The sequence below is a fragment of the Notamacropus eugenii genome, chromosome 1, assembly GCF_028372415.1.
Source record: "Notamacropus eugenii isolate mMacEug1 chromosome 1, mMacEug1.pri_v2, whole genome shotgun sequence".
NCBI lineage: Eukaryota > Metazoa > Chordata > Mammalia > Diprotodontia > Macropodidae > Notamacropus > Notamacropus eugenii.
The window spans coordinates 101,671,427-101,697,945 of record NC_092872.1 but is presented as its reverse complement, the minus strand read 5'-3'; the positions used below and the strand labels follow the sequence as shown (position 1 = coordinate 101,697,945).

General features: G+C 36.8%; 1 protein-coding gene across 1 annotated transcript in view; it reads right to left on the bottom strand.

Annotated features, from left to right (window-relative positions):
- Window positions 1–26,519, bottom strand: part of PGM5 (phosphoglucomutase 5) — a 215,362-nt gene that overhangs the window by 31,396 nt on the left and 157,447 nt on the right. Inside the window, exon 10 of the mRNA XM_072611005.1 lies at window positions 192–326. Coding sequence (XP_072467106.1) covers window positions 192–326 — 135 coding nt within the window. The remainder of the gene's footprint in view (window positions 1–191; window positions 327–26,519) is intronic.

The following is a 26,519-nucleotide window of genomic DNA, read 5'->3' as shown; positions in this document are numbered from 1 at the left end:
ATCTTAATTCAGTACCATATGTCCTCTTTCCCAGACTAGAACAAACTCCTTTTCCCCACCAAGGGAAAACTAATCAACCAACAAAAACCCCAACATGCTTTTGAAATAGCACAAGAACTGTGTGACATAAACTATTACAGAATTTAGGGCCAGACACATGCCAGATGCCAAGAAACATCTGGTTCTGTTACCTGTGGTTCCCTGTCATGACTGCTTGGGTCCTTCTCATAGCTTTCTGCATAGATCCTGATTGTAGCTCTCATGCCACTGGATGAACTGAGCCTAAATATGAGCCTGGAGGCATTCGAGAAAATGATCCGGAGCCCCTAGGAAGGAAACAAAGCAAGTGAACTAATGAATAAATGCATACACAGAATCAAAACCAGTTGTGGAAACCAACATATAATGATGTCCCCAAAGAAAGCAGAGCTGGTTGTGGACAAAAAAAGTCAGGTCTACACTCAATGTGACCTAGAAGCTACTTAATGTTCTGTACTTGCCTCGAAATTCTACTCCTTTTTTTGTTGCATTTCACAGAAATTTAAGGCACAGGAAGAAAATGTACAGACTCAGAAAGGATTATGTTTTCTTGTGAAGGGAGAAAAAAAAGAAAATGGAGGGAATTGTTTGGAATGGCATTTAATAAACATCTGTGTGGTCAATGTCAATTTCATGGTATTGTCACCAAATTGCCCACCATAGGACAATATTCTCTAGTCACAGGGGCTTAAATTTGTTTGTGGATGGTCAGATAGATTAATGGCTCTCAGGCTAAATCTGTAGGACACATCATTACTACTCAAACCCCCTTTTAGATGTATTCTGTGTCCTGGAAATTTAAAGGACAAGAGCGCAGACTGTGCAAGATAACTATAGGAACACAAACATGACAGATGAGTTCCTAATGACACTGTCTAAAGGGACAGCAACCAAGATTGCACACAAAATTAAGGGAGACAGAAGGGGAAATGGTGAACCACCACAGCAGAGTTGCTGCAAATTTGGATCTATGTACCCAACCTCCCACATAGTGAACTATGACGTTCTGGTCTGTCTAGACTACACCAGCACTCAAAACAATGCAAAGCTTTTTCATATGATTTCTTCTTCTCCTAATTAGGTGTGATTCAGAAGGATCTTTCCCCAAAATCATCATTAACAGATGTTAATGTTTCTCTCATTCCCACCTTCCCCTTGACCACTGAAAAAGAAAGAAAAACAAAATCTCGTGTCTAGCCAAGCAAAAACAAATCCCTTCTCGGTTTGATCTCTGAGTCCATCACCTCTCTGGCAGGAGGTGGTTCACATCTCAAGTGCTCTGGAATCATGGTTAGCCATCGTGTTGATTAGAGTTCTAAAGCCTTCAAGGTTGTTTGTTTTTATGGTATTGGTGGTATTTGCAAATTGTTATTAGTTCTGGTCACTCCACTCTGCATCAGTTCGTATTAATCTTTCCAGGTTTCTCTGACATCATCCCCTTTATCATTTCTTACCACACCATAGTATTCCATCACATTCACATAACATTCATAATTTCTTCAGCCATTCCTCAATTTGAGTGCCCTCAGTTTCTAGTTTTTCCCCCACCATAAAAAGATCTGCTATAAATATTATTGTACATATGGGTCCTTTTCCTCATTTTTAAAAATTTCCTTTGGGTCTTCATACTCACTGTCTTCTATAAATACATCTCTTTGCATCTTTTCCCACCTTCCAGTGAGATGGAAGGGTTACAATTGATTGCTCTGCTGGATTCTAAAAGGGTCTCTGGATACGTCTTTGAACCTTTGATCCACTCTCATTCTTACCTCAGAGTACTAGTCAATGAGATGGGACATGTGGGCAAAGATGTTGCTACTTTGCTTTGACCAGTTCTAATTCTGTTTCCTTTGTAAATCCCTGTTGTTGTTGAGTCGTCTCAGTCATGTCTGATTCTTCATGGCCCCATTTGGGGGTTTTCTTAGCAAAGATACTGGAGAGGTTTGCCATTGCCTTCTCCAGATGAGGAAATTAAGGCAGATAGGGTTGAGTGACTTGTCTAGGGTCCCTGTTGAAAGCTGGATTTGAACTCATGAAGATGAGTCTTCCTGATTCTAAGTCTGGTGCTCTATCCACCATACCACTTAGTTGCCCCCTTGTAAATCTCTACCTTGGACCTACCTGATGATGTTCACTAGCTTTGTAACTTCAAGTCACTTCACAATTGTGAGATATCTCTTCTCACTTGTAAAATGAAGGCGCTAGAAGAGATGATCTCTAAGGCCTCTCTCTCCCTGAATCTTCTATTTTTGTGACTATAATAATACTTAGAATTTATACTGTCCTTTAAGGTCTAAAAAGTTCCTTCCATGGTTATCTCATTTGATCCTCACAACATCTGTGAAGTAGGTGTTATCAGACATGCAGAAGCCAACTTCAGCCAAGCTCTCAAGAGCAAATGGTTAAATTTTCAGTATGTGTACTTATATCTCAGAAAGCAGTAAATGCTACAAATCAGGATTTCATTTACTGTTTTGTTGATTGTCTGAACTTCAGAAAATGATAGAGAAATGTTAATGATGTAGATTAAACTTCAAAATGTGTCCTGTGCACAATTTTTCTACTCTGCATTTATCAGTGCACTACCGATTATTGTTACCCTCATTGACAGATGGAGAAAATGTGGCTAAGAGAGATCAACTGATTTGTCCAGGGTCCCATATCTGGTAAATATCTGATGCAGAATTCAGACTCAGATTTCCTGGACTCTACATGCAATACCCTGTCCAGTGTACCACCTAGCTGCCTGGGATTCTCTCTGTCCTTCTTTTCCCAGACTTCCCCATTAAAACCCAACTTTTTCAGTGTGATACTTCAAAGCCTAGTAACCCTATCTCAGTCTTCTTGGACGACTGACACCTGAAAAATACTATGGGCATCCTTTCATTCAATTTATTCAGGTTATGAATCAGTGAATGGCTAATGACTCAGACCTAATTGCACATGAGTGGATTGATATTGAGTGACCTTAGGTTTTTTTACCTATAAAATGGAGACAAGAACAACCATACTAATCATAAGGTTGTTGTGAGGATCAAACATAAGATATTTTATCCAGCTGTGTGGTAAAGAACAGGGACCATCTTCTATCTATACTTTATATTACCTCCCCTACCCCACCCCACCCCACCCAAGTGTGAGAATAGGCCTCAGCACAGTCCTTGATAAACTTTTATGGAATGAATGAACAAAATACTATAAGATGAGAATAATAAAAAGAGAGTATTGTTCACATGTGAGCTGAAATCTTTCTATTTGGTTTTCTCTTCTTCCTGGCTATTTAATGAGAATAGCTGGCCCAGCCTATGATGAGAACCGTATTCTAATGGAATTCCTCAAAGAGAGAAAACAATATGGGAAAAGGAACGAGGCCAGGAAAATTCAAAAGTCTCAGGGGTGAAGGAGTCAATTACTTTAAAAGAAGACAGCTAACCAAGGGCTGTATATCATGGCACTTAAGGCCCAGTGTCCTTCACACTGAAACATATCAATGATGAAAGAAACTTGGACATTCAGTTTTGGACCCAGAGGAAGCAGTGTTCTTACAGGTTCCAGTCATGCAGGACATTTGTTTATGCCAGGAAGAACTACGGAGGGAAAGGCATACAGAGTGCAGAGGGACAGAATCTTGGTGAGAGAACAGATCCAGGTCCCTTGGAAAGACAGGACAATAAAATCAAACACTCAAGAGCCAATACTAATAGTTTTTACAATAATATTGTGTCCACTTTAAAGCAGATTTTGCACTTTGGCTCATTGTATACAGTGAAAGTATACTACAGAGAGCTTTAAGGTTTGTGAAGCATTTTATACATTATCTCATTTGATCCTCAAAACAACTCTATGAAATAGGTGCTTTTATTATCCCTGTTTTATACATGAGGCACAAAGGGGCTACATTTCCACTTGCCCACACTCATATAGCTGGCACATATCTGAGATGGGATTTGAATTCAGTTCTTTCTGATTCCAAATCTCACACTATACCTACTATGACATCTACCTCCCTCTGTGTCAGTAGTTCTTAACCTGGGACCCCTTTAGCAATCTGATGGAGTAACACTACTGTGATTACTGACCACATTCATAACTGAAGGAAATGCTAAAATTAAATTAGAGATAATAAAAATAAAGATGCAACTTTTTTCCTATCCAGCTTCATGAATGCTCTAAACTATATCTGTGAATGAACCCCTTTGGGGCTCCATGGACCCTAGATTAAGAAACCTCTGATCTATGTAGAACTGACGTGTATTGTATAAAAGAGGGAAACATAGATTACGGGCCAACAAAGGCCCAAGCACCAACTGAGGGAACTAGGAAATTTTCCAGTATAAATACATGAATGATATTAGTGACAAACCCATGCTTTCATCAGCCCTCCTGCTGAAATCACCACCACCAGCTGTCTGCATAGGTAACATGACTTGAGGAGGCCAGAAAAGTCACAGTGAAGAAATGGCTGAACTTTAGATATCATTTTAAGGTTGACAAAAGCACTTTACAAACAGTCACTCAATTAGTTTTATGACTGTCTACTATGTGCTAGGGCACTGATTACTCTGAGTAGTTGGCATTAGCAGTGAAAATTATATTTCAAGTGTATTTTTTTCATGAATTCCAGTCTTGTTCTTGAAGAAGTAAAAAGAAAATACATCTCCCTCTTTTTGTTGGAGAGAGAAAAAACTATGGGTGTAGAAGACTGCATGTTCTGTCAGTTGCGTGTTTGTCAGATGCATATTCTGATCATTGTTTTGGTTTGGCCGATTTTCTTGGTACAAGGAAAGATTCAATAGGCAGTTGGGTTGAGGATATGTCCAGAAATGGCTGTTTCCCCCCAAAAGAAGTTTCGATAAAACTTTAAAAGAAATATGAAGGATCACTGAAGTCATCATTACAGAAACTTCCATTTGAATAGACTGTTAAGCTCCTTAAGGTCAGAGTCAATTTTGTCTTTTCTTTGTCTTGGCAAGACATTTCAGTTCAGTTGTTTTTCAGTCATGTACAACTCTTTGTGACCCCATTTGGGGATTTCTTAACCAGAGATACAGAAATGGTTTGCCATTTCTTCCTCCACCTCATTTTACAGATGAGGAAACTGAGGCAAACAGGGTGAAGTGACTTGCCTAGGATCACATAGCTAGTAAGTGTCTGAAGCCAGATTTGAACTGAGGAAGATGATTTTTTCTAACTCTAGGACTGGCACGCGATCCACTGTACCTTCCTGGCACATTTAAAAAATGTTTATTAATTTGAATTACATTGAACTAGATCCTTTTCAGTATTCAGAAGATGTTAAACTCATCAAAGACTCAAAACATTAGATCCAAATTCCTTATGACCTTTCCTGAAACTTAATATTTTCCCACAGTTTTCTGTTTTAGAATTATAAAGACATAAATAGTATTGTCCCATATGTGGACTTCCTGTTGAAGAAGCTCTGTCCCCTGAAACATCTGATAAAGTAATTTCTAATAAATACTCTACATCTGCCCACATACCACCTCCTCCCCAATATCTTAGCATGGTACCTTAAATATAGTTGGTGCCCAACAAATATTTTATGAGTTAATATGGAGCAAAACTCACACATTAATCAGGGTAGGAAGCTGGGCATGTTTCTGGCTCATGAAATTTTGCCAGATTTTTTTTCTTGTTTTTGTTTGAAGAGTAAAAAACATTTTACCAGGCAAGAAAGGAGGATTCTTGAGCTAACCAAAGTCATTTTATAATCATAACAATGTCTTATCCAGTCCAAAGACAGAACTAGTGCCATCACAGAGGAAAATGGTACAAAACACTGAACCAGGTTTAATTATGTCATTTAGATATATACTCATATGTATATGATACACACATGTATATAAGATACACACATGTATATGCCTATACATACATGACATTATTAAAAGCAAATGTAGAATAAAGCACATTTAGGAATGAGTGAATTGTGAGTGGGATTTTAGAGATGCAAGTGAATTTAAATCATCTAGTTCAGGAATTCTAAGCCCTTTTTGTATCATGGACCCCTTTGGCAGTCTGGTGAAATCTATGAACCCCTTCTAAGAACAATGTTTTGTGGCCTACACCCATAATTGAAGGAAATGCTAGATTTCAGTTTGCAGTTAATAAAAACAAAGATTTAATTTTTTCCCCTCTAAATTCTCACACCCCTGAAATCTAACCACAGACCATTGTGTGGGTCTATGAACGAGCTCAAGAACCAATCCCCTCATTTTATAGGTGAGGAGACTTGAGACAGGTCAGCAACATTGGTAATAAGGAGAGAGTGGTGATTCAAATTCTGATCTTTTAAAGGAAGCTATGTATTGCAATGGGTAGAGTGCTAGGTCTGGATTCAGGAAGATTTGGGTTCAAATTTGGCTTCAGATCCTTAGTAGCTGCACATCTCTGGGCAAATCACTTAACTTCTATTTGCCTCAGTTTCCTCAATTGTCAAATGGGGAAACTTCCCAGGCCTGTTGTGAGGATCAAATGAGATAATTATTTTTCCAGCACTTAACACAGTTCCTGGCACATAGTAGTGAGTATATAAATGCTTATTCCCTTCCCTCTGAATCCAAAACCAGCATCATTTCCTTGATCACCTTATTTTATATATTATCTACCACAGGATATCCCAATAATATGTCTGTAAAGTGTAAAGGGAAAGGTATTGCTGTATAACATGTGAACCATATTTCATATAAGGAAAGCAATCTTTCTCTCTGTCTGTCTCTGTCTCTGTCTCTCTTTCTCTCTCTGTCTCTGTCTCTGTCTCTCTGTCTCTGTCTCTCTCTCTCTCTGTGTCTCTCTCTGTCTCTCTGTGTCTGTCTGTCTGTCTCTCTCTCTCTCTCTCTCTCTCTCTCTCTCTCTGTCTCTCAGCATGCAATCTCTTAAGGATACTAAAAAAGGCTTGGATTAAACTGACACATTCTCCAGTGAAAAGACTGCCCAGCACTATCTGTTCCTCTTGGTTTATATCACAGAGTTAAACCATGGGCTCTCAATTCAGAACTTATTTAAAGCAAGCCTCTTAAAAGAACCCACATTACAAAAATATTTATAATAGCTTTTTTTTCTGGTGGCAAAAAAATTGGAGATTGAAGTGTTGTCCCTCAACTGGGGAATGGCTAAATAAGCTATGGTATGTGAATGTGATCGAATACTATTGTGCTATAAGAAATGATGAGGAAATGGTTTCAGAAAAACCTGGGAAGACTTGTATAAACAGATGCAAAGTCAAGTGGGCAGAACCAGGAGAACAATTTATACAGTAACAGCAATATTCTAAAGATGATCAATTTTGAAAGACTTAGTAACTCTGATCAACATAATTCCACATAAATCAATAGTTCCAAAGGACTCATGATGAAAGATGCAATTCACCTTCCGTTAGAGAGCTGATGAACTTGGACTACAGATTAAGACATATATGTGAACATATATATTATTATATTATCATTATTTATTCATATATGTGAATAAATACATATGAATACATACGCACAGATGGATAGTTATACATATTTTGGACATGGCTAATGTGAGAATTTGTCTTGCATGACTTTTGAAATAGTTTTTATTTTTCTTGCATTCTCAATGGGTAGAAAAGGGAGAGGGGTAAGGGAGTGAACTGGAACCAAAAATAACATAAGATTATGTTCATATATACGTATGTATACATGCACATGTATGTACAAATACATGTATATAAAGGCATGTATACGTGTGTGTATATATCTATATGTATGTATATATGAAAGAGGCAGAGAGAGGGAGAGGGAAAGAGGGCAGGAGAGAGAGAGAGAATGTAAAACTTTCCCAGATTATGTCCTAGTCCTTTTTACAGCTCAACACTGCAAGAATGTCAAATCTTAACCCATAAACCTGAATGGAAGTCAAAAAGACTGCCCCAAAGTCCACACATCTTGTTCTAGAGCCTCAGAAACCACTGAAACTCAGAGACCACTTTGTCCAACACCCTCATTTTATAGCTGAGGGACCTGGGGCAGAGGGAGGTAAAGTGATTTACCAAATGTATTGATAATGCATTTTTGCTTATTGTTAATATAATTTTGCTTCTTAATGGGAAGATCTTCCTCACCCATTAATGGACCTGTCCATTAAGGGTGGTTTGATTAGGGAAGATTTGTAGGAAGGCCCACACCTTTTGTTCATGAGGCACTGGTTCTCAAGGTTTGGGGTGCCCTCTGTCTCTAAAAACTCTAAACTCTGAGGTGAGGTTTTACTTTGAGGCTTGGTTTTTAGAAGGTTTGTGTGCCAGATGGGACTCTGCAAAGCTGCTAAGCAGCCCCCAGCTTTGAAAACCCTGTTGATGATGCCCTCTCTGGTAACTATGTATGTCACTATGTTACATATGTACAGTATGTTACTATGTATGGTCAGACTGTTGCATCTGTCTGTTGATCTGTGATGTATGTATTGCTTATGGTCAGGCAGCTGCAAGCCATGTCTATCAATTTTGATTTCTTTGTGGGTGCCTGACTTTTTCCCCTGAACTAAGTGGATGATATATGTACCTGATTAAAGTGATTGTTGACCCCCCCAAAAGTTACTTTTTCTTTCAGAAAATCAGATCAAAGAACTTGTGATAGTAGGACCCCTGTGTATGTCTGAGTCCTTTCTTTTATGCCCAAGGATACAGAGATTGTAGGCATTCTCTTTCAATTAGGCAATAAACATTGATCAAGTGCCTATTATGTGCCAGGCACTGTTGGAAAACTCTGGGCAAAAGGCATTCCCTGCCCTCATCTCTTCTATCTTCAGGACCAGTGCTTTTCCAAAGTCCCCTGTTGCCTACCAAGGTCATGATAAGCATTCGTTCAGTGGCAACTGCCCCAATATCCAATAATAACTCCTCTCAGGAGCATAAAATCCAGAAGCCCTTGCTCACATAGAAACTAAAAACCAAGTAAGGCACAACAGGCCACCCATTCCAACTTCTCTTCTGGCTCTCGTTTCCTGTTAAAAGAATGCTGACGACATCCATGGGATGTTTTGGACTCATACCTGCTCCACCCAATCAACGGGGGTAGCTTCCTCTGTTGGTTCCTGTGCTATTTTCCAGCTTTTCTCCTTTGTAGTTCTTTTTCCTAGTGATAGCTGCCTGACAACTACCCATACAGAAGTATTTGTGTCAGAGAAGGAAATAGCAGCCGATACATTTCCGCAGGCTTTAGATTTCTGCTCTACCAAACCCCAGCTGAGATATCTTAGATAGCTCCCACTACCCAAGGAGGCTAGACGTTATTCTTTATAACAATAGGTTTGGGCAAGGAGAGCAAAGCTGTCAGAATTCACCTGACAAGAATTTCTAATTCACTGGGATTTTTAAAAATTCCATTCTCAAATAATAGTTACAATAGTAATAGGCATTTACATAATGCGTTAACGTATACAAAATATAACTTCATGAGGTGGGGAGGTGTTAGTGCTACTATCCTCATTTTAGATATGAGGAAACTGAGACACAGTGTGGATTAAGTGATTTGCCTCAGAGGTCAAAGTATCTTAGGTTTAGAGCTGGAAGGAACCTCAGGAATCATCTAGTCTAACCCCTGCTTTTACAGATTAGAAAACTGAGGCTTAACTGAGGTCATCTAATTTAGGCAAGATCACACAGGGAATATATGTGAGTCAGCCTGGTCCTCTGACTTAAAATCCAACAAGATGAGCTTCCATGTTTCTAACAGTAGAGCTGTCTAAAGAATATTAAGCTTCTAAAAAATTTCCTAAAGATATTACAAGATCACCCGCTATCAAAAATAAACAAATGAACAATGAACAAATGAACAAAACAATATTAAATTGCCCTCACCAGACTATGGTAAATTAGGCAAGGAAATGAATAAATGTACTTTAGAAATTTTTTCCAACTTTTAGTTATATCAGTTAGGTCTGAATTATATAGGAAATTATATATTACACAGGATATATTATATAGAATTATATAGATAATGAATTAAACATGGCACCCTTTTCATCAATAGTCTGTTAACGCATTCTTCTCTACATATAGGACTGGTTGTAGATAACCGCTTTCATAATCCTCCAAGGTCTGTCTACAGGAAGGTCAATCAGGGTGGATTTATCTAGGCCTCCAGGTCACACTCCAGGGAGTGACAAAAGAGATAGGCAAGTTATTATTAGAGGTATAGTCTCTGTCCCTCAGTTCAGTTGCTTAGAGTGATAGTCAAAGGGGTGGGTTTTGTTTTGTAGGGAGAAAAATTCCACTCTATGGTGATGGTCCAGGAGTAAGGACCCTACAGACTGAATCCAAACTTCATAGAACAAATGCCCTCAATAAAAGAATTTGTTCTGTAAAACTGGGACTCAGACAAAAGGCCACACTCAAGACCACATGTGGCCTTGAGGCTGCAGGTTCCCTACCCCTAGACTATACTCTGACTCCAGTCAACTTCTCCTCTGTGAAGCCCTGGTAACCAGGTGAGAATGTGGATAATTCAGTGGAACATATAACCACAACTGGAAAATATTTTAAAGATCATGTTACAAAAATTATTGGCGTAATGACAATACCTTTCCACACAGGACCAAACACTCCAGAACTGGAAATGATGTGAGAGATCATCAAATTCCAAATTTTACAGATATATAAACAGAGGTTCAGAGTGGTGAACAGATCTATTTATACCCAAGTTTCCACTGTTATAAGTAGAATTATCAATATTTGACCCAGTTACTAGGGGGAGTCCGTAGGTGTCACAGTAGATAGAGAACCAGCCCAGGAGTCAGGAGGACCTAAGTTCAAATCTGACCTCAGACACTTACTAGCTGTGTGACTCCCCCATTTGCCTCAGTTTCCTCATCTGTAAAATGAGTTGGAGAAAAAAATGGCAAACCACTCCAGTCTCTTTGCCAAGAAAACCCCAAATGGGTTCATGAAGAGTCAGACACAACTAAGCAACAACAACTCCTGATTCAAAATCTAGTATATTTCCCAGCTATACCATATTGCCTTTCCAACTGAATCACATCATTACTTTAGGTGATTTATATCTGTCATGCAGGAAACATTAAATAGACACCATGCTAGGCAATGGAATAAAAATATAAACTGAGGTAGTCCCTACACTCAAGGATCGTACATTTTCCTGGAACTACATATAATGTTCACAGATTAAAATTAGCATAAAATGTTTTTGGTAGGGCACTAACAACTGAATCAGGAAAAGGTTTCTTGAATGTGGTCCTTGATGTGTGAGTGGGGAGTTTCACAGGGAAGAAGTGAGGTTTCCAGAATGGAGTGATAAAGGTACAGTGACTAAGCACAGGAGACAGAGTATTGTACAAAGGCATATGACTGTAGCTATTTTGGTTGGAGCGTGCAGCACATAAAGAGAAGTGATACGAAATCAATAATGGGAAGACAAATTGGAGCCAGATGGTGGAGGGCTTTAAATGCCAAACAAAGGCAATGGAGAGCCATGGAAGATTCTTGGACAGGCAAGTGACATGGCAGGAATTTCAATTTAGCAGCTGTGTGGAGAATGGGTTGGAAAGGGGAGAGCATTGATATAGAGAGACCAATTAGAAATGTATTGCAGTAGACCAGGTGAGAAGTGATGAGGATCTGAACCACAGTAAATGTTGTATGAGTACAGAGGAGACAGATGTAGGGGTTTCTGAGAAGAAAGAATCAACAGAGCTTCTGGATATATCTCACATAGTGCAGAAATAAAGAAAATAGTTTTTCTTTAAAAAAAAAATACTAATTCTAAAAGCTAACCAGCTACCAACCCAGAACTCAAAATGTATTTTTCTCTGAGTGCATTTCCAAAGAAACTACACAGCAAACTGAACAACATTGGGAAGTGGACCTGGAATCAGGAAGGTAGATTCAAATCCTGGCTCAGACACTAACACATTGAGATTTGCATATAGAGTGTTCATCCTTCATTGCCAAAGAAGACCATGCCATCAGAGAAATGATGACATGACTTGCACTTGACTTTGTTTTGAGTGAGGTAGGGCTGTGCATGTCACCAGCCTCACTTCTCCTCCAGGGCCATCTAAATCCAGTGACCAGATATTCATCAGGATGACTGGAGATGACCCAGGATGAGGCAGTTGGGTTAAGTGACTTGCCCAAGGTCACACAGCTAGTGAGTGTCAAGTGTCTGAGGGGAGATTTGAACTCAGGTCCTCCTGACTCCTGCACTGGTGCTCCATCCACAGCACCACCTAGCTTCATATAGTAGGTGCTTAATAAATGCTGGTTGGCTAGAATTGAATAGCTGCATGACTCTGACTTCACTTAACCTCTCTATGCCTCTCAGTGTCCTCATCCACAAAACAAGGGAACTAGACTTGTCTAAATCTCCTTCCAGCTCTAAATGGCTAATTTCTTAGTCTCGAAGCAACATCAAAATGTTTAGCTATCCTTCATAGCTTAAAGGGATACTAATATCCTCATAGTTAACCTGACCTAATTAAATTGGATTTATTTTTCCACATCAACCCATTGGCATGCATTTATGTGCAGACTGCTTTTTTTTTTTTTAATTTTTATTGATTGGCTCTAACACCAGCCAAAGTGCTACTTACAAATGACTTCAGAATTGGTAGAACTTCATGATTTCTGGGCCCTTTCGTGATCAAAGAACCCAAGTGTTAGGAGAATCATGAAAAAGAATCCAAGTTACTTGAAGTTTCACTCCAGGAATGGCAGGATCTCTTATTTCTGAAATTCAGATTAAAACTGCTAGATATGGCAGAAAAACAGCACATAGCCCCAACGTTTATTCAGTTTTCAACAAGTATATTGAAAGTGTGAATGTTATTTGAATCGATGCAGCCTTTTTCAGTATTATCTACTGCCTTAAATACAATAAAGGAAATCCTCAGATTTATATAGGAGGCAACCAAACCATACCAGGTCTGGAGAGAAGATCGCTAAACATAATGTGAGAAACCCCAAGTTCAAGCACAAGAATCAAAGATTTAAAACTGGAAGGATTCTCTGAAGCCTTCTGGTCCAACCCCTTTCATTTTAGTTCTCATACTATCTGTAGGACCTTAAACATATCACTGAACATCTCTGAGCCTCAGTTGCCCCATTTGTAAAACAGTGATAAAGGAATGCTACTCTTACCTCACTAAGTAGTTGTAAAAAAAGAAAAAAAACTACAAAAAGAAAAAGCAAAACTTCTTGCATTCTGTCTTGATAATACATTTTTTGTTTTAGTATAATCAAATGCCTCTGATTGAATAATGTGGTTAAAGAAGATCTTCCCCACTCATTAATGGGCCTGGGAAGATTTGTAGGAAGGCCCACACCTTTGGTTAATGAGGCACTGGTTCTCTAGGGCTGTGATGCCTTCTAGCTCTGAAAAGTGTATAAAGACCCTGAGGTGAGGTTTTACTCTCTGGCTTACTGATTGTAAGTGTTTGGCCAGAGAAGACTCTAGGAAGGCACTAAGCAGCCCCCATCACCCTACTTTGAAAACCCAGAAGTTAGTGCTTCTCTCTCTGGTAACTATGTATGTATGTATGGTCAAACTTATCTATCTGTTGATCTATGATACATGTATTGCTTATGTTAGGCAGCTGGAAGCACTGTCTGTTGGTCTTTATTTCTCTGTATTTTCTCTGAAATTCAGGATGCTGACTTTTTCCCCTGAACTAAATGAATGATATATGTCCATGATGAAAGTGATTGTTGACCCCCCAAAAGCTGCCTTTCCTTTTAGAAAAGCAGGTTAAAGAACCTGCGACACCAGATCCTCCTGTGTATGCCGGAGTCCTTGCTTTTACAATTCCTTAAAGTACTTTATGAATGTCAAACTATTATTGTTAATTTTCATGCTCAAAATCCAAGACCCAAGCATCATAAGTGAGTGGATTTTGAACGCAAAAATAATGGGAGATATCCTTACTGGGAAAATCTAAGAAAAGATGGTTTGTATAATATACATTAGCTCTTTAAATTGCTTTGACCTCAAGGAAATCAGATCTCTCAAACCATTTTCAGTGGCACACATACTTTTGTCTACATAGGTAGGATTCAACTGATTTAGAGCTGGAAGGGGAGACTGAGGCCCTTGAATCCAACCCCTTTTACCTCCAGGATCAAATATAAAATCCTGTGCTTGTCATTCAAAGCCCTTCATAACGTGTCTCCTTCCTTTTCCAGTCTCCTTCCACCCTCCTCTCCTCCATATATTCTATGATCCAGTGACACTGGCCTCCTTACTATTCTTTATTCAGGATGCTCCAACTCCTAACTCCAGACATTTTCTCTGACAGTCCCCTGTGCCTGGGATGCTCTCCCTCCTTATCTCTACCTGCTGGCTTTCCTGCTTTCCTTCAAATCCCAGATCAAATCCCACCTTCCACTAGAAGCCTTTCCTAATCCTTCTTAATTCTAGTGCTTTCCTTTTAGTGACAAACTCCCAACACATCCTCTTTTATAGTTGTTTTGTTCATAGATGCTTCATGTTATCTCCTGCATGAGACTTATGAGCTCCTCAAGAGGAGGGACTATTTTTTCCCTTTCTTTGTATCCCCAATGCTTAGCACAGTACCTGGCAAATAGTAGGCACTTAGTAAATGCTTTTTGACTGATATGTGTGTGTGTTATAGTATAGCATTATAGTACAGTATGAAGAGTTTCGATTTGTTTTGTGGTCACTATAATTTTTCTTGGGGGAGGGTTGGGCCAGAGGAGAAAGAGTATCAATAGATCACATGTCCTTGGCATTACATAACATAATATATTAAATTGTATCATATATTGTATTAATAATATAATATAAAACAAAACATATAGCAACTATAATTTTATATAAATATGTAATTTATATGCTACATATATATGTGTATGTATGTGTGTATATATATATTATATATGAGTATAATACTGGATTTGGAGTCAGAAGATTTGACTTTTGTCATTTGATAGCAAATTATGGACACATCTCTTACCTCTCTGGACCTCATTTTCTCACCTATACTACGAGACAGGGTTGATCTAAATGGTCTCTAAGGCTTCTGCCAGCTTTAACATTCTACAGTTTAACACATACTCAATTCTACCCGACCCAACTAACTCAGGCCAATGCCAGGGATCTGACTTTTGTCTCTTAGAGCTTCTGTAGTTCCTTCTTGATCTCTGAATGAGCCTCTGGAGTCCTAAAGGAGGAGGAGATTATGTTGAATGCTTTCACAGAAGGGGGAAAAAGTCTTATCACCAATACATTTTAACATCATTCTGGATGGAGAAGGATTTCTGCCTTATCTCTAGAGACGTGTGTGAAATAATTTTTTCCACTGCTGGTTTCCTGGCTTGGGCAGCAAACCAGATTTAAGGGGAAAAAAATCCTGAGCTGCCTGAAAAATTTTTTCCTTTTGTGAAACTAAGAAAGGGGTAGACAAAATGAGAATCTGAGTTTGCCTGTAGGTCACTCAGAGACCAAGAAAGACTCATGATAAAAAGCTGGGTTTGTGTTTTTTATAAACACCATAATATCTATTATATATACAATATTATTATTTCTAATAATTTATTATTTGTAAAGGTGTTATAAGAGATTATTTCTTTTTCTCTAATGAGCATATTTTAATAGCATTAAGTATTCAACTTAAAAGGACATACACAGTGTAAACTTGGATTAATTTAAAATGAGAGTATTATTATTAATAATGAAAATAATAATAAACCTCTACTATTTATATAGTGCCAGGTACTATGCTGAGTGCTTTACAATTATTACCTCGGCTGATATTTAAAATTACTCTGGGAAGTAAGTGTGATTATTATCCTTATTTTACAGGTAAGAAAACTGAGGTAAGCAGAGTTTAAGTGACTTACCCAAGGTAAGTGTCTGAGGTTGGATGTCTTTCTGAATCCAAACCCAGCCCTCTAAATACTTCACCACCTACCTGTCTAGGAATATAGGATGCTAAAGCTAAATCATTTTTCTGAAGGAGTTAGCCTGAAGTCACTTTTTGTATTAAACTTTGCTACCAAAAATCTTATATGTAGTAGCTCACTTTTTTGATTTAGTAAATATTTTTTGTTTAGTCGTTTTTCAGTTCTGTCTGACTCTTCATGATTTCTTTTAGGGTTTTCTTGGCAAAGATATTGGAGTAGTTGAACTTGGGAGTCAAGAAGACCTGAGGTCAAACTGGGCTTCAGACACTAGCTGTGTGACCTTACACAAGTCACTGAACCTCTGTTAGTTTCCTCATTTGTAAAAGGAGGGTAATAATATCACCTACCTCAGGGTCATTGTGAGGATCAAATGAAATAATAATGTATATAATGTTTGTGAATCTTAAAGCACTGTATAAATGCTATCTTAATCATCATCCTTATCTGGTTCCCCTAAATACTCTGGTAGAGGCACTTCTGTAATCAATTGCCACTCCATTCACCTGTGAGACCAGGGACTGTCAGAGTAGCCCAGAAGAGTCTACTAAATTTTTTATGAGGCGTGCTTCCACCCTCAGTAACACACACACACACACACACACACACACACACACACACACACACACACACACACACACACACCCCACAAACTTACATTAGTACATCCTCAGATATTAAAAGGACGAGAGTACCACTCTAGCACACTGGATAGGTCTTCAATGGAAGATTTGACAAAAGGCATAAATCAGAATTGTACCAAATGAAAAAGCACGGAGAGGTTGTGATCAGCCTTCTTTAAATTTTTCATCTTTTGGTAGGAAGTCACACTGCCTATTTATTATACTTTGGCATCTGTATTTTACTGAAGCACTCTTATGAAAATTTTGTTTAAGTACACACAAAATTTAGCACATTAGTTCCAAAAGCTGTCCTCCCTCTAAACCTCCTTTTGGTGTGCGTTTTCTCATATTAGCATTACAGCACATGCTATTACTTTTTTAAAATATAATCCATGATGCATTATGATTTCTCGGTTTATATCAAAGACTGTGTGCAAAGCAAGCGCTCAGCTATCTTCAGGACAAATGAATAACCCTATTTCAAAAAAATACATCAAAATATATTATTATTCCTTCTTATTACATATACTTATGTACATAAACCCACACACACCACATACTTCAGTGGACTTGTGAACTCATCAATGTGGGTACCCTTCTAGCAATGAAGATCATAAACTATCCATTCCTTCTCTTCCTGTGAGATTCTTTTCCATGTTACTCCATAAATCCTCTGTAATCAAGTCAATGCATTGCAGATCTGCCTTCCTTTTAAGTCTTCTAACATTCTTTGGGTATTCACACTGTCCATCATCATGTTGTTTAGTCAGTTTCCAGTCATGTCTGATTTTTTGTGACCCCATTTGGGGTTTTCTTGGCAAACATAGTGGAGTAGTTTGCCATTTCCTTCTCCAGCTCATTTTACAGATGAAGAAACTGAGGCAAACAAGATGAAGTGACTTGCCCAGGGTCACACAACTCGTAAGTGTCTGAGACCAGATTTGAACTTAGGAAGATGAGTCTTCTGACTTCAAGCCTGGCACTCTATCTATCCTCGAGCCTTTGAGGCTGGACCAATTGACCTTTTTTTGTTCAATTTTGTTTTGGCTTTGTAAAATAGAGACTAAATTTAACATATTAGTCCAATCAATCAATTAGCATTTATTAAGCACCTACTGTCTGCCAGTTTCTGAGCTAAGGACTGCTCTAAAAGCTCTTCTGCCTGTTTCCCCTTAAAATGCCTTATGGGTTTTCTTTTTGGTATACTTTAAAATTCTCCATTGACATGCTTTCTGCTTTCTTTTCTTTCTTCCTTCCATTCCTACCTTCTTCCCTTTCTCTTTCTTCCTTTCATCTTTTGCTTCTCCTTGGTTCATTCCTCTCTTCCTTCCTTCCTGGCTATGATTACATCCTCCCTCTCAATTCTTCTGTCCCAAAAAAAAGATTTAAAACTTTAAGTTTTTCTAGCCCTTTATTAAAATTTGCAAAGCACTTTCTTTCATCAATGAACTAAAACCATATATTTGAGAAATACTGTAAGGGTCCTACATCTCTCTCCAAAATGAAGTTTTAAAAACTCTCTTGTAACAAGTAGGCAGTCATGCAAAAAGTATCTACATATTGACAATTTCTGAAAATGTATGTCATATTCTGCACCTCTGGTTGATCATCTTGGTCCTCCACCCTCTGCCTCGGGAGTCAAGCTTGGTTACTACACAGATGAATACTTAAATCTTTCCAAATTATTTTTCTTTACAATGGTGGAGTCATTGTATAAATTGTCCCACTGGGAAAATTCACTTCATCAATTCATATAAATCCCACTCCTTCTTCCACTCACATATCTCCTATTCTGCCCCACACAAGTTCATTTCAGTTCAATATGCATCTCTTGGGAATCCAATTTTGGTCATTTTGATATGATTTTAAGTGGGAAATGCTCATTTTAAAACCATTTCTGCATGAAATAAGGCTCTATACTGCCTACACTAGATATCTCTCCTTTCCTCTCATACGAGGAGATTTTAATTTATTAGTGGAAGTGTTTTGTAAACCTTATAGGACTGGAGAACTTCAGCTGTGCTGATGACAGTGGAGACATGAAAATCTCCCACTGAATTCTACCAGTGCACCAGATGCAATAACCAGAGGTATAAAAATCAGCCCACAATGAGAATGACAACAAATGCTAACTTGCCTCTTTCTGGATCTGTGATTTCACTGTTATAGGGAATTCTTGATAAGAAATTTCTTCAACCAGTGTTTTCTATTAGAGGGTTGCTTAATTAACTGAGAAGTTAAATGACTTGCCCAGGATCACACAACCAATATGTTGTGGGACTTAAACTTCACCCTCCCCCCCCCCCATCTCTTACAATTCTCAATTAAAAAAATAAAATAAAAATGCTCCCCATAATTGCGAAAATAAAATTACCAACAAGCCCAGCCATACTGTGTCTATGCTGCAGCCCAACTACATTATCTAATAATGATGTCATTTAGTCCTTGAGTTTTTGAAAAATGAACCATCTTCTTTGCTTCACTCCTGGGTCTACCCCAAGAGCCAAGCTCTGGTAGCACTTATCTCCTTATGGCTGTGTTTGATCTCACACCAAAGAGCTTAGCCATCCTGAAAACATATTCCACATGTAAGTTTTACTCAGGAAAGCAGGAAAAAAAATCAATAAATGTCCCAGTATAAAAATGGAAACGGATTTTCAATGTGTTTTCTTGGTCATGAAGAAAGAGGGTGGGGGTGGTTATGGAATAAATGAGAGAATCAGTCTCAGCTCTACTGAAGCAATTAGCCTGACACAAAACAGCTAAAGAAAACAGACGAAAAATGCAGTGAAATTTCAAGGCATCAAAATGATACCTCATATTTTTTTTAAAATGTTAGACCTATGATTTCACTGGTGTAAGCAATTCCCAGTTGTGAAACTCTCTCTTAAACAACTATTCTCTAACTCATAGTCTTAGAGTTACCTACAGTACTCTAAGGTTAAATAAGTTACCCTGAGTCTCAGTAAGTATAAGAAATAAGACTAGAACCCAGGTCTTCCTGACTTAGAATCTGGCTCTTTATCCATTATGTTATGCCCCTTTTTTACATTATAGCATGAGAAAGTTTTTTTCAAGTCTATAACCTGAACACATTCATAAAAATAAAGATTAGATTCCCAAACTGAGTAAAAAGAAAATCTCCAATAATATTAACCCCTGACAGTCCCAAAAATGGTAGAGTAGACATCTGACATTCCCTTCTAAACAACTCTAAAATAATGCATCAAAATGAATTCTGGAGAGGCAGAGACAACAAAAGGTCAGGGTGGGACATTTGATCAGCCCAAGACAACTTAGGAGGTTGGAAGTAGAAGTCTGTGACACTGGGGTAAGAGTTGGCCCAGAGCATGTGTGTTGGCAACACTAGCCTTGGAGGTGGCTCTGACAGCAGCAACAGCTTTGGGAGCTCTCAAACCAGAGATAGTAAGGAGTCAGATAGCTGTTCAGAAAAGGATTACAAGACCCTGAGCTGATATAGGGTCTAGGACCAGGCAATGTAGGCAACTCCATTGCCCATACACAGTTCTGGGCTTCAGTTCCAGGACAGAGAGGAGTGCCAACCCTTGTGGCTGCAGGGGATTGGGGTCCTTCCTGGGTAAAAACTAGAGCCAGAAAAGAAGAGCAGTGACTATATATCTCTCCAGATCATACCACTTTGGAACCACTGAAAACTCACAGACACCAAGAATTAGCTTTGAAAACAGCAGTAAGTAATTGCCTGAAACTTAGGAGAATGCCTCTTCATCTTCACGTAAGCACAGTCCAAAATTAACATAAAGTTCAAAGTCAGTAAATAAGCTAGAAAATGAGCAAACAACAACAAAAAAGAACCTGAGCACAAAAATTTACTGTGGTGATATGGAAGATCAAGACTCAAACCCAAAAGAGAAGATGAAAACATCTACTAACAAGGCCTCAAAGAAAAATGCAAATTGGATACAAGCCCAACAAGAATTCTTGGAAATGTTAAAGAAAGAGATAAAAATGGCAGAGGAAAAACTTGGAAAAGACATGAGAGTGATGCAAGAAAATTATAAAAAAAAGAATTAACAGTTTGGTAAAAGAAACACAAAAAAATACTAAATAAAATAATACCTTAAAAAACAGAATTGGCCAAAGGGCACAAAAATTCATGAAGGAAAGAACTCCTTAAAAAGAAGAATTAGACAAATGGGAAAAGAGGTATAAAAGCTCACTGAAGAAAATCATTCCTTAAAAATTAGAATTGGGAAAGTAGAAGCTAATGACTCCACTGACATCAAAAAATAATAAAACAAAGACTAACAAATAGATGAAAAGAATGAAAAAATAAAAGAAAATGTGAACTATATCATCAGAAAAACAATTGGCCTGGAAAATATATGAAGAACAGATAATTTTAGAATTATTGGACTCCCTGAAAGTCATGATCAAAATAAGGACCTAAATAACATATTTCAAGAAGGTATAAAGGAAAATTGCCCCACTATCTTAGAAACAAAGGGTAAAATAAAATGGAAAGATCCACCAATCACTTCTTGAAAGAGATCCCAAAATGAAAAACTCCCAGAAATATCATAGACAAGTTCTAGAGCTTCCAAGTCAAGGAGAAAATATTGCAAGTATCTGTAAAGAAACAATTCAAATATTTCAAACAAAACAAACAATCCTGGTCACAGCCAGGATCACACAAAATTTAGCACCTTCCACATTAAAGGAGAAGAGGGTTTGGAATATAGTATTCCAGAAGGCAAAGGATCTAGGACTACACTAAAGAATAACCTGCTTAGCAAAACTGAGTATAATCTTTCAGGGGGAAAAATGGGCATTTAATGAAAGAGAGAAATTTGAAGCATTTCTTATGAAAAGACCAGGGATAAATAGAAAATTTGATATTCAAACACAAGATTCAAGAGAAGTATAAAAAGGTAAACATGACAGAGAAATCTGAAGGGACTTAATAATGTTAAATGGCTTATATTCTTATAAACATGTGACACATGATACATGTAACTTCTAAGAACTTTATCATTATTAGGGCAATTAGAAGAAGTCTACATAATCAGATGCATAGATATGCATCAATTATGTTGGAACGTTCTAAAAAATGAGAGAGAAGATGGAAGATAGGGGAAGGGAAAGGCAGAGTGGGGAGGAATTGTCTCACATAAAAGAGGAGTACAAGGAAGATTTTTTTTTTTACACTGGAAGGGAAAATGGGAGGGGGAGGTGGGCACCTCACTTGCACCTCACTTTCATCAGAATTGGTTCAAAGAGGGAAGACTATACATACATACTCAGGAGGTTATAGAAATCTATCTTATCCAACAGGGAAATAGGAGGGGAAGGGGATAAGAGAAAGGGAACAGTGATAAAAAGAAATGAAGAGGGGTGGATTAAAAGAGGCAGTAGTCAACTTTTGAGGAAGGACAGGGCAAAGAGAGACAAGGATAAAAAGAACAAAATAGGATAAAAGGAAATATATAGTTAATAATCATAACTGTGAATATGAATGGGATGAACTAACTCTTAAAATGGAAGCAGACAGCAGAATGGATTAAAAACCAAAATCCAACAATATGTTGTTTACAAGAAACACACTTGACACACACAGAGTTAAAACAAGGCGCTGGAACAAAAATCTATTACACATCAACTGAGGCAAAAAATGCAAGAGTAGCAATCATGATGTCAGACAAAACAAAAGCAAAAATAGACATAATTAAAAGATATAATTGGGGGAAATATATTGTGCAGAAAGGTACCATAGACAATAATATCAATACTGAACACACATGCACCAAATGGATGAGTATTCAAATTGTCAAAGGAAAAGTTAAATGAGTTACAGGAGGAAATTTCAGAAACTATACTAAGAAGGGATCTCAAGTTTCCCCTCTCAGAACCAGATAAATCTAACTACAAAATAAATAAGAAAAAAGTTGAGGAGTTGAATAGAATTTTAGAAAAGTCAGATAGGATAGACCTTTGGAGAAAAATGAATGGGTACAGAAATGAGTATACATATCTCACAGCTATACATGGCACCTTCATAAAAATTTACCATGTATTAAGGCATAAAAATCTCACAAACAAATGTGGAAAAGCACAAATACTAACTGCACACCTTTCAGGCCACAATGCTATAAAAATTGCATTCAATAAAAGACTCTGAAAGCATAGAGTAAAGGGTAATGGAAGTCAAATAATCTCATCCTAAAGAATGAGTGGGTCAAAGAAAAAAATCATACAAATAATCAATAATTTCATTAAAGATAATGACAACAATGAGACAACATAGCAAAATTTGTGGGATGCAGCCAAAGCAGTACTTAGTGGTAAACATATCTCTAAATGCTTGAGGAAAGAAAGAAAGAAAAAAAGAAAAACAAGGAGGGAAGGAGGGAGAAAGGGAGATAGGGAAGGAAAAAAAGAGGGAAGAAGGGAGAACAGATCAATAAATTGGGCATGCAATTAAGAAAACTAGAGGAAGAACAAATTATCAATCCCCAATTAAGCACCAAATATAAATCCTTAAACTCAAAAGAGAGATTAATAAAATAGAACTAATAAAACTAGGAGTTGGTTTTATGGAAAAACTAATAAAATAGATAAATCATTGATTAATTTGATTTTAAAAATATAAAAGAACTAAATTATCAGTATCAAAATAAAAAGGGTATATTCATATACCAATTGAAGATGAAATGAAAACAAACATTAGGAGCTATTTTACCCAACTATATGCCAATAAATGGACAACATATGTGAACTGGATGAATAATTACAAAAATATAAATTACCTAAATTAACAAAATAGAAAATAGAGTACTTAAATAATCTATCTTAGAAAAAGAAATTAAACCAGCCATAAATGAGTTGCCTAAGAAAAACCCCCAAGATCAACCAGATAGATAGATTTATAAGTGGATTCTAACAAATAATTAATCAACAATTAATCCCAATATTATATAACTATTGGGGGGGGGTGTTAAAAAAAGGAGTTCTATCAAATTCCTTCTATGGCACAAATATGGTTTTTATACCTAAACCAGGGGAAGCAAAAACAGAAAGGAAAAAACTACAGAGCAATTTCCCTAATGAATACTGATATAAAAATTAATAAAATGCTAGTAAGGAGATTACAGCAATGTAGTATTATAAAATTTATACACTATGACCAGGTGAGATTTATATCAGAAATGTAGGGCTAGTTCAATATGAGGAAAACTATGATCTTAATTGACTATATCAATAACAAAAATAATGAGAATCATATGATTATCTCAATAGATACAGAAAAAGCTTTTAACAAAATACAACACCAATTCCTATTAAAAACACTAGAAAACATGATAATCTATGGGAATTTTCTCAAAATTATAAACAGTATATATCTAAAACCAAGAGTGAACATTATCTGCAATAGGGATAAATAGAAGTCTTTACAAAAAGATCAGGGGTAAAACAAAGGTGCCCATCATCACCACTGTTACTCAGTACTGTATTAGAGATGCTAGTTATAGTAAAAAGGAAAAGAAACTGGTGAAATAAAAATAGGCAATAAGGAAACAAAACTATCACTTTTTTGCAGATGATATAACCTTATACTTAGAAAATTCTAGAGAGTCCTAGTTGAAACAATTAACTTTAACAAAGTTATAGGATGTAAAATAAACTCACATAAATCATCAGCATTTTTATATATTACCATCAAAATACAGCAGAGATAGAAAAAGGAATTCCATTTAAAATAACTGCAGACAATATAAAATACTTGGGAATCTATGTACCAAGATAAATCCAGGAACTATAGGAACACAATTATAAAACACTTTTCACACAAATAAAAACAGATCTAACCCTTTGGAGAAAATTAATTGCTCATGGGTAGGCTGAGTCAATATAAGAAATGACAGTTCTACCTAAATTAATTTACTTATTCAATGTCATACCAATCAAACTACCAAAGAATTATTTTACAACTCTAGAAAAAAAAATAACAAAATTCATCTGGGAGAACAAAAGGTCAAGAATATCAAAGGAATCAATGAGAAAAGAATGAGAAGGAAGGTGGTCCAGCAGTATCAAATTTCAAAACTATATTACAAAGTGGTCGTCATCAAAACCATCTGGTACTAAGAAATAAAGTGATGGATCAGGTTAGGTAGACAATTGGTAGAAATCTGCCATAGTAATCTAATGTTTGATAAACCCAAAGATCCAAGCATTGGGGGCAAAAATTTGGTAGAAAAACCAAAACTCAATTTGGCAGAAAATAGTCATAGACCAACATCTCACACCATAGGTCAAGATAAGTTCAAAATGGGAGACATAAAAGGTAATATAACAAATTAGGGAAGCAAGGAAAATTTTACCTTTCAGATCTATGGATAAAAGAAGAGTTTATCACCAAACAAGAGATAGAGAGGATCATGGGAAGTATAATGGATAATTTTGATTATGTGAAATTAAAAGGTTTTTGTTAAAAACAAAATCATTGCAACCAGAAAAGAAGGAAAGTAGGAAAACTGAAGGGAAAAAATTTTATAGCAATTGTCTCTGATAAAGGCCTCATTTTTCAAATATATAGTGAGTTGAATCAAATTTAGAAGAATACATGTTATTTCCCAATTGATAAATGGGCAAAGAATATGAACAGGCAGTTTCCAGAGAAGGAAATCAAAGTTATCTATTGCCCTGAGAGAAAAATGCTCCAAATTGATTAGAGAATACAAATTAAAACAACTCTGAGGTATTACCTCACAACTATCAGATTGTCTGATATGACAGAAAAGGAAAATAATAAATATTGGAAGTGATGTGGAAAAATTAGCATACCCATGCACTGTTGGTAGAATTATGTGCTCTGGAGAGCAATTTGGAACTATGTCCGAGAGATATGAAACTGTATACACTTTGACCCAGAAATAGCACTACTACATCTGAATCTCAGAGATTTTTAAAAAGAAAAAGTGAAAGGACCTAATGTATATTGTACTGGTAAAGAACTGGAAATTGAGGGAATGCCCAATTGAGGCATGACTGAATCAGTCGTGGTATACAATTGTGATGGAATACTATTATACTATAAAAAATTATGAGAAGAATGGTTTCAGAAAAATCTGGGAAGATCTATATGAATTGATGCACAGTAAAGTGAAAAGAACTAGGAAGAATACTGTACATGGTATAGCAATATTTATTGTAATATTTACCAACTATGAAAAGTCTTAGCTACTCTGAACCTGTACAATGATCCAAGCCAATTCTGAAGGACTCATGATGAAAAATGCTGTCCATCTCCAGAAAGAAAACTGATGAACTCTGAATGCAAACTGTAGTATAATTTTTTCACTTTCTCTTTCTTGCTTTTTTTTTTTGCAATATGGCTATTATAGAAATATGTTTTGCATGATTTCACATGTATAGTTGATACAATTTTATTTGCCTTCTCAATAGGTAGGGGAAGAGCTAAGGGGAAGGACAGAATTTAAAACTCAAAACTTTTTTAAATGTTAAAAATAAATGATAATTTTCTTAAAAGATTAATACCTTCGAGGGAAGTTTTCAAGTCTCCACCATGATCTTTAGAACTAAGATTTTCTAGCATTTTAAGATTTACAAAGCATCTTATTTTATCATTAAACTAAAACCACATATGATTTTAGAAATACTGTAAAGGTACTACTCTTTTTTAACTCTTGTACAAAGTCAAAATTAAAGTTAACTAAAGTTAGATTGAAGACCCAGAGTGAAAAGGAAGGAGGAACTCTGCTTTAAATGGTGGGGAAAGGATAATTTAGAATAATGGTGAATTGAGATATGAGAATTAATTTTGGAATAAAGAAAAATGTGCGGAAAAGAAGTGGAAAGGGGCTTACTTAAACTCAGCACAATGACTAAATAATGATAATGCTTCAATTATCAAATTCTCACTGCCAATATAATTGAGAGTT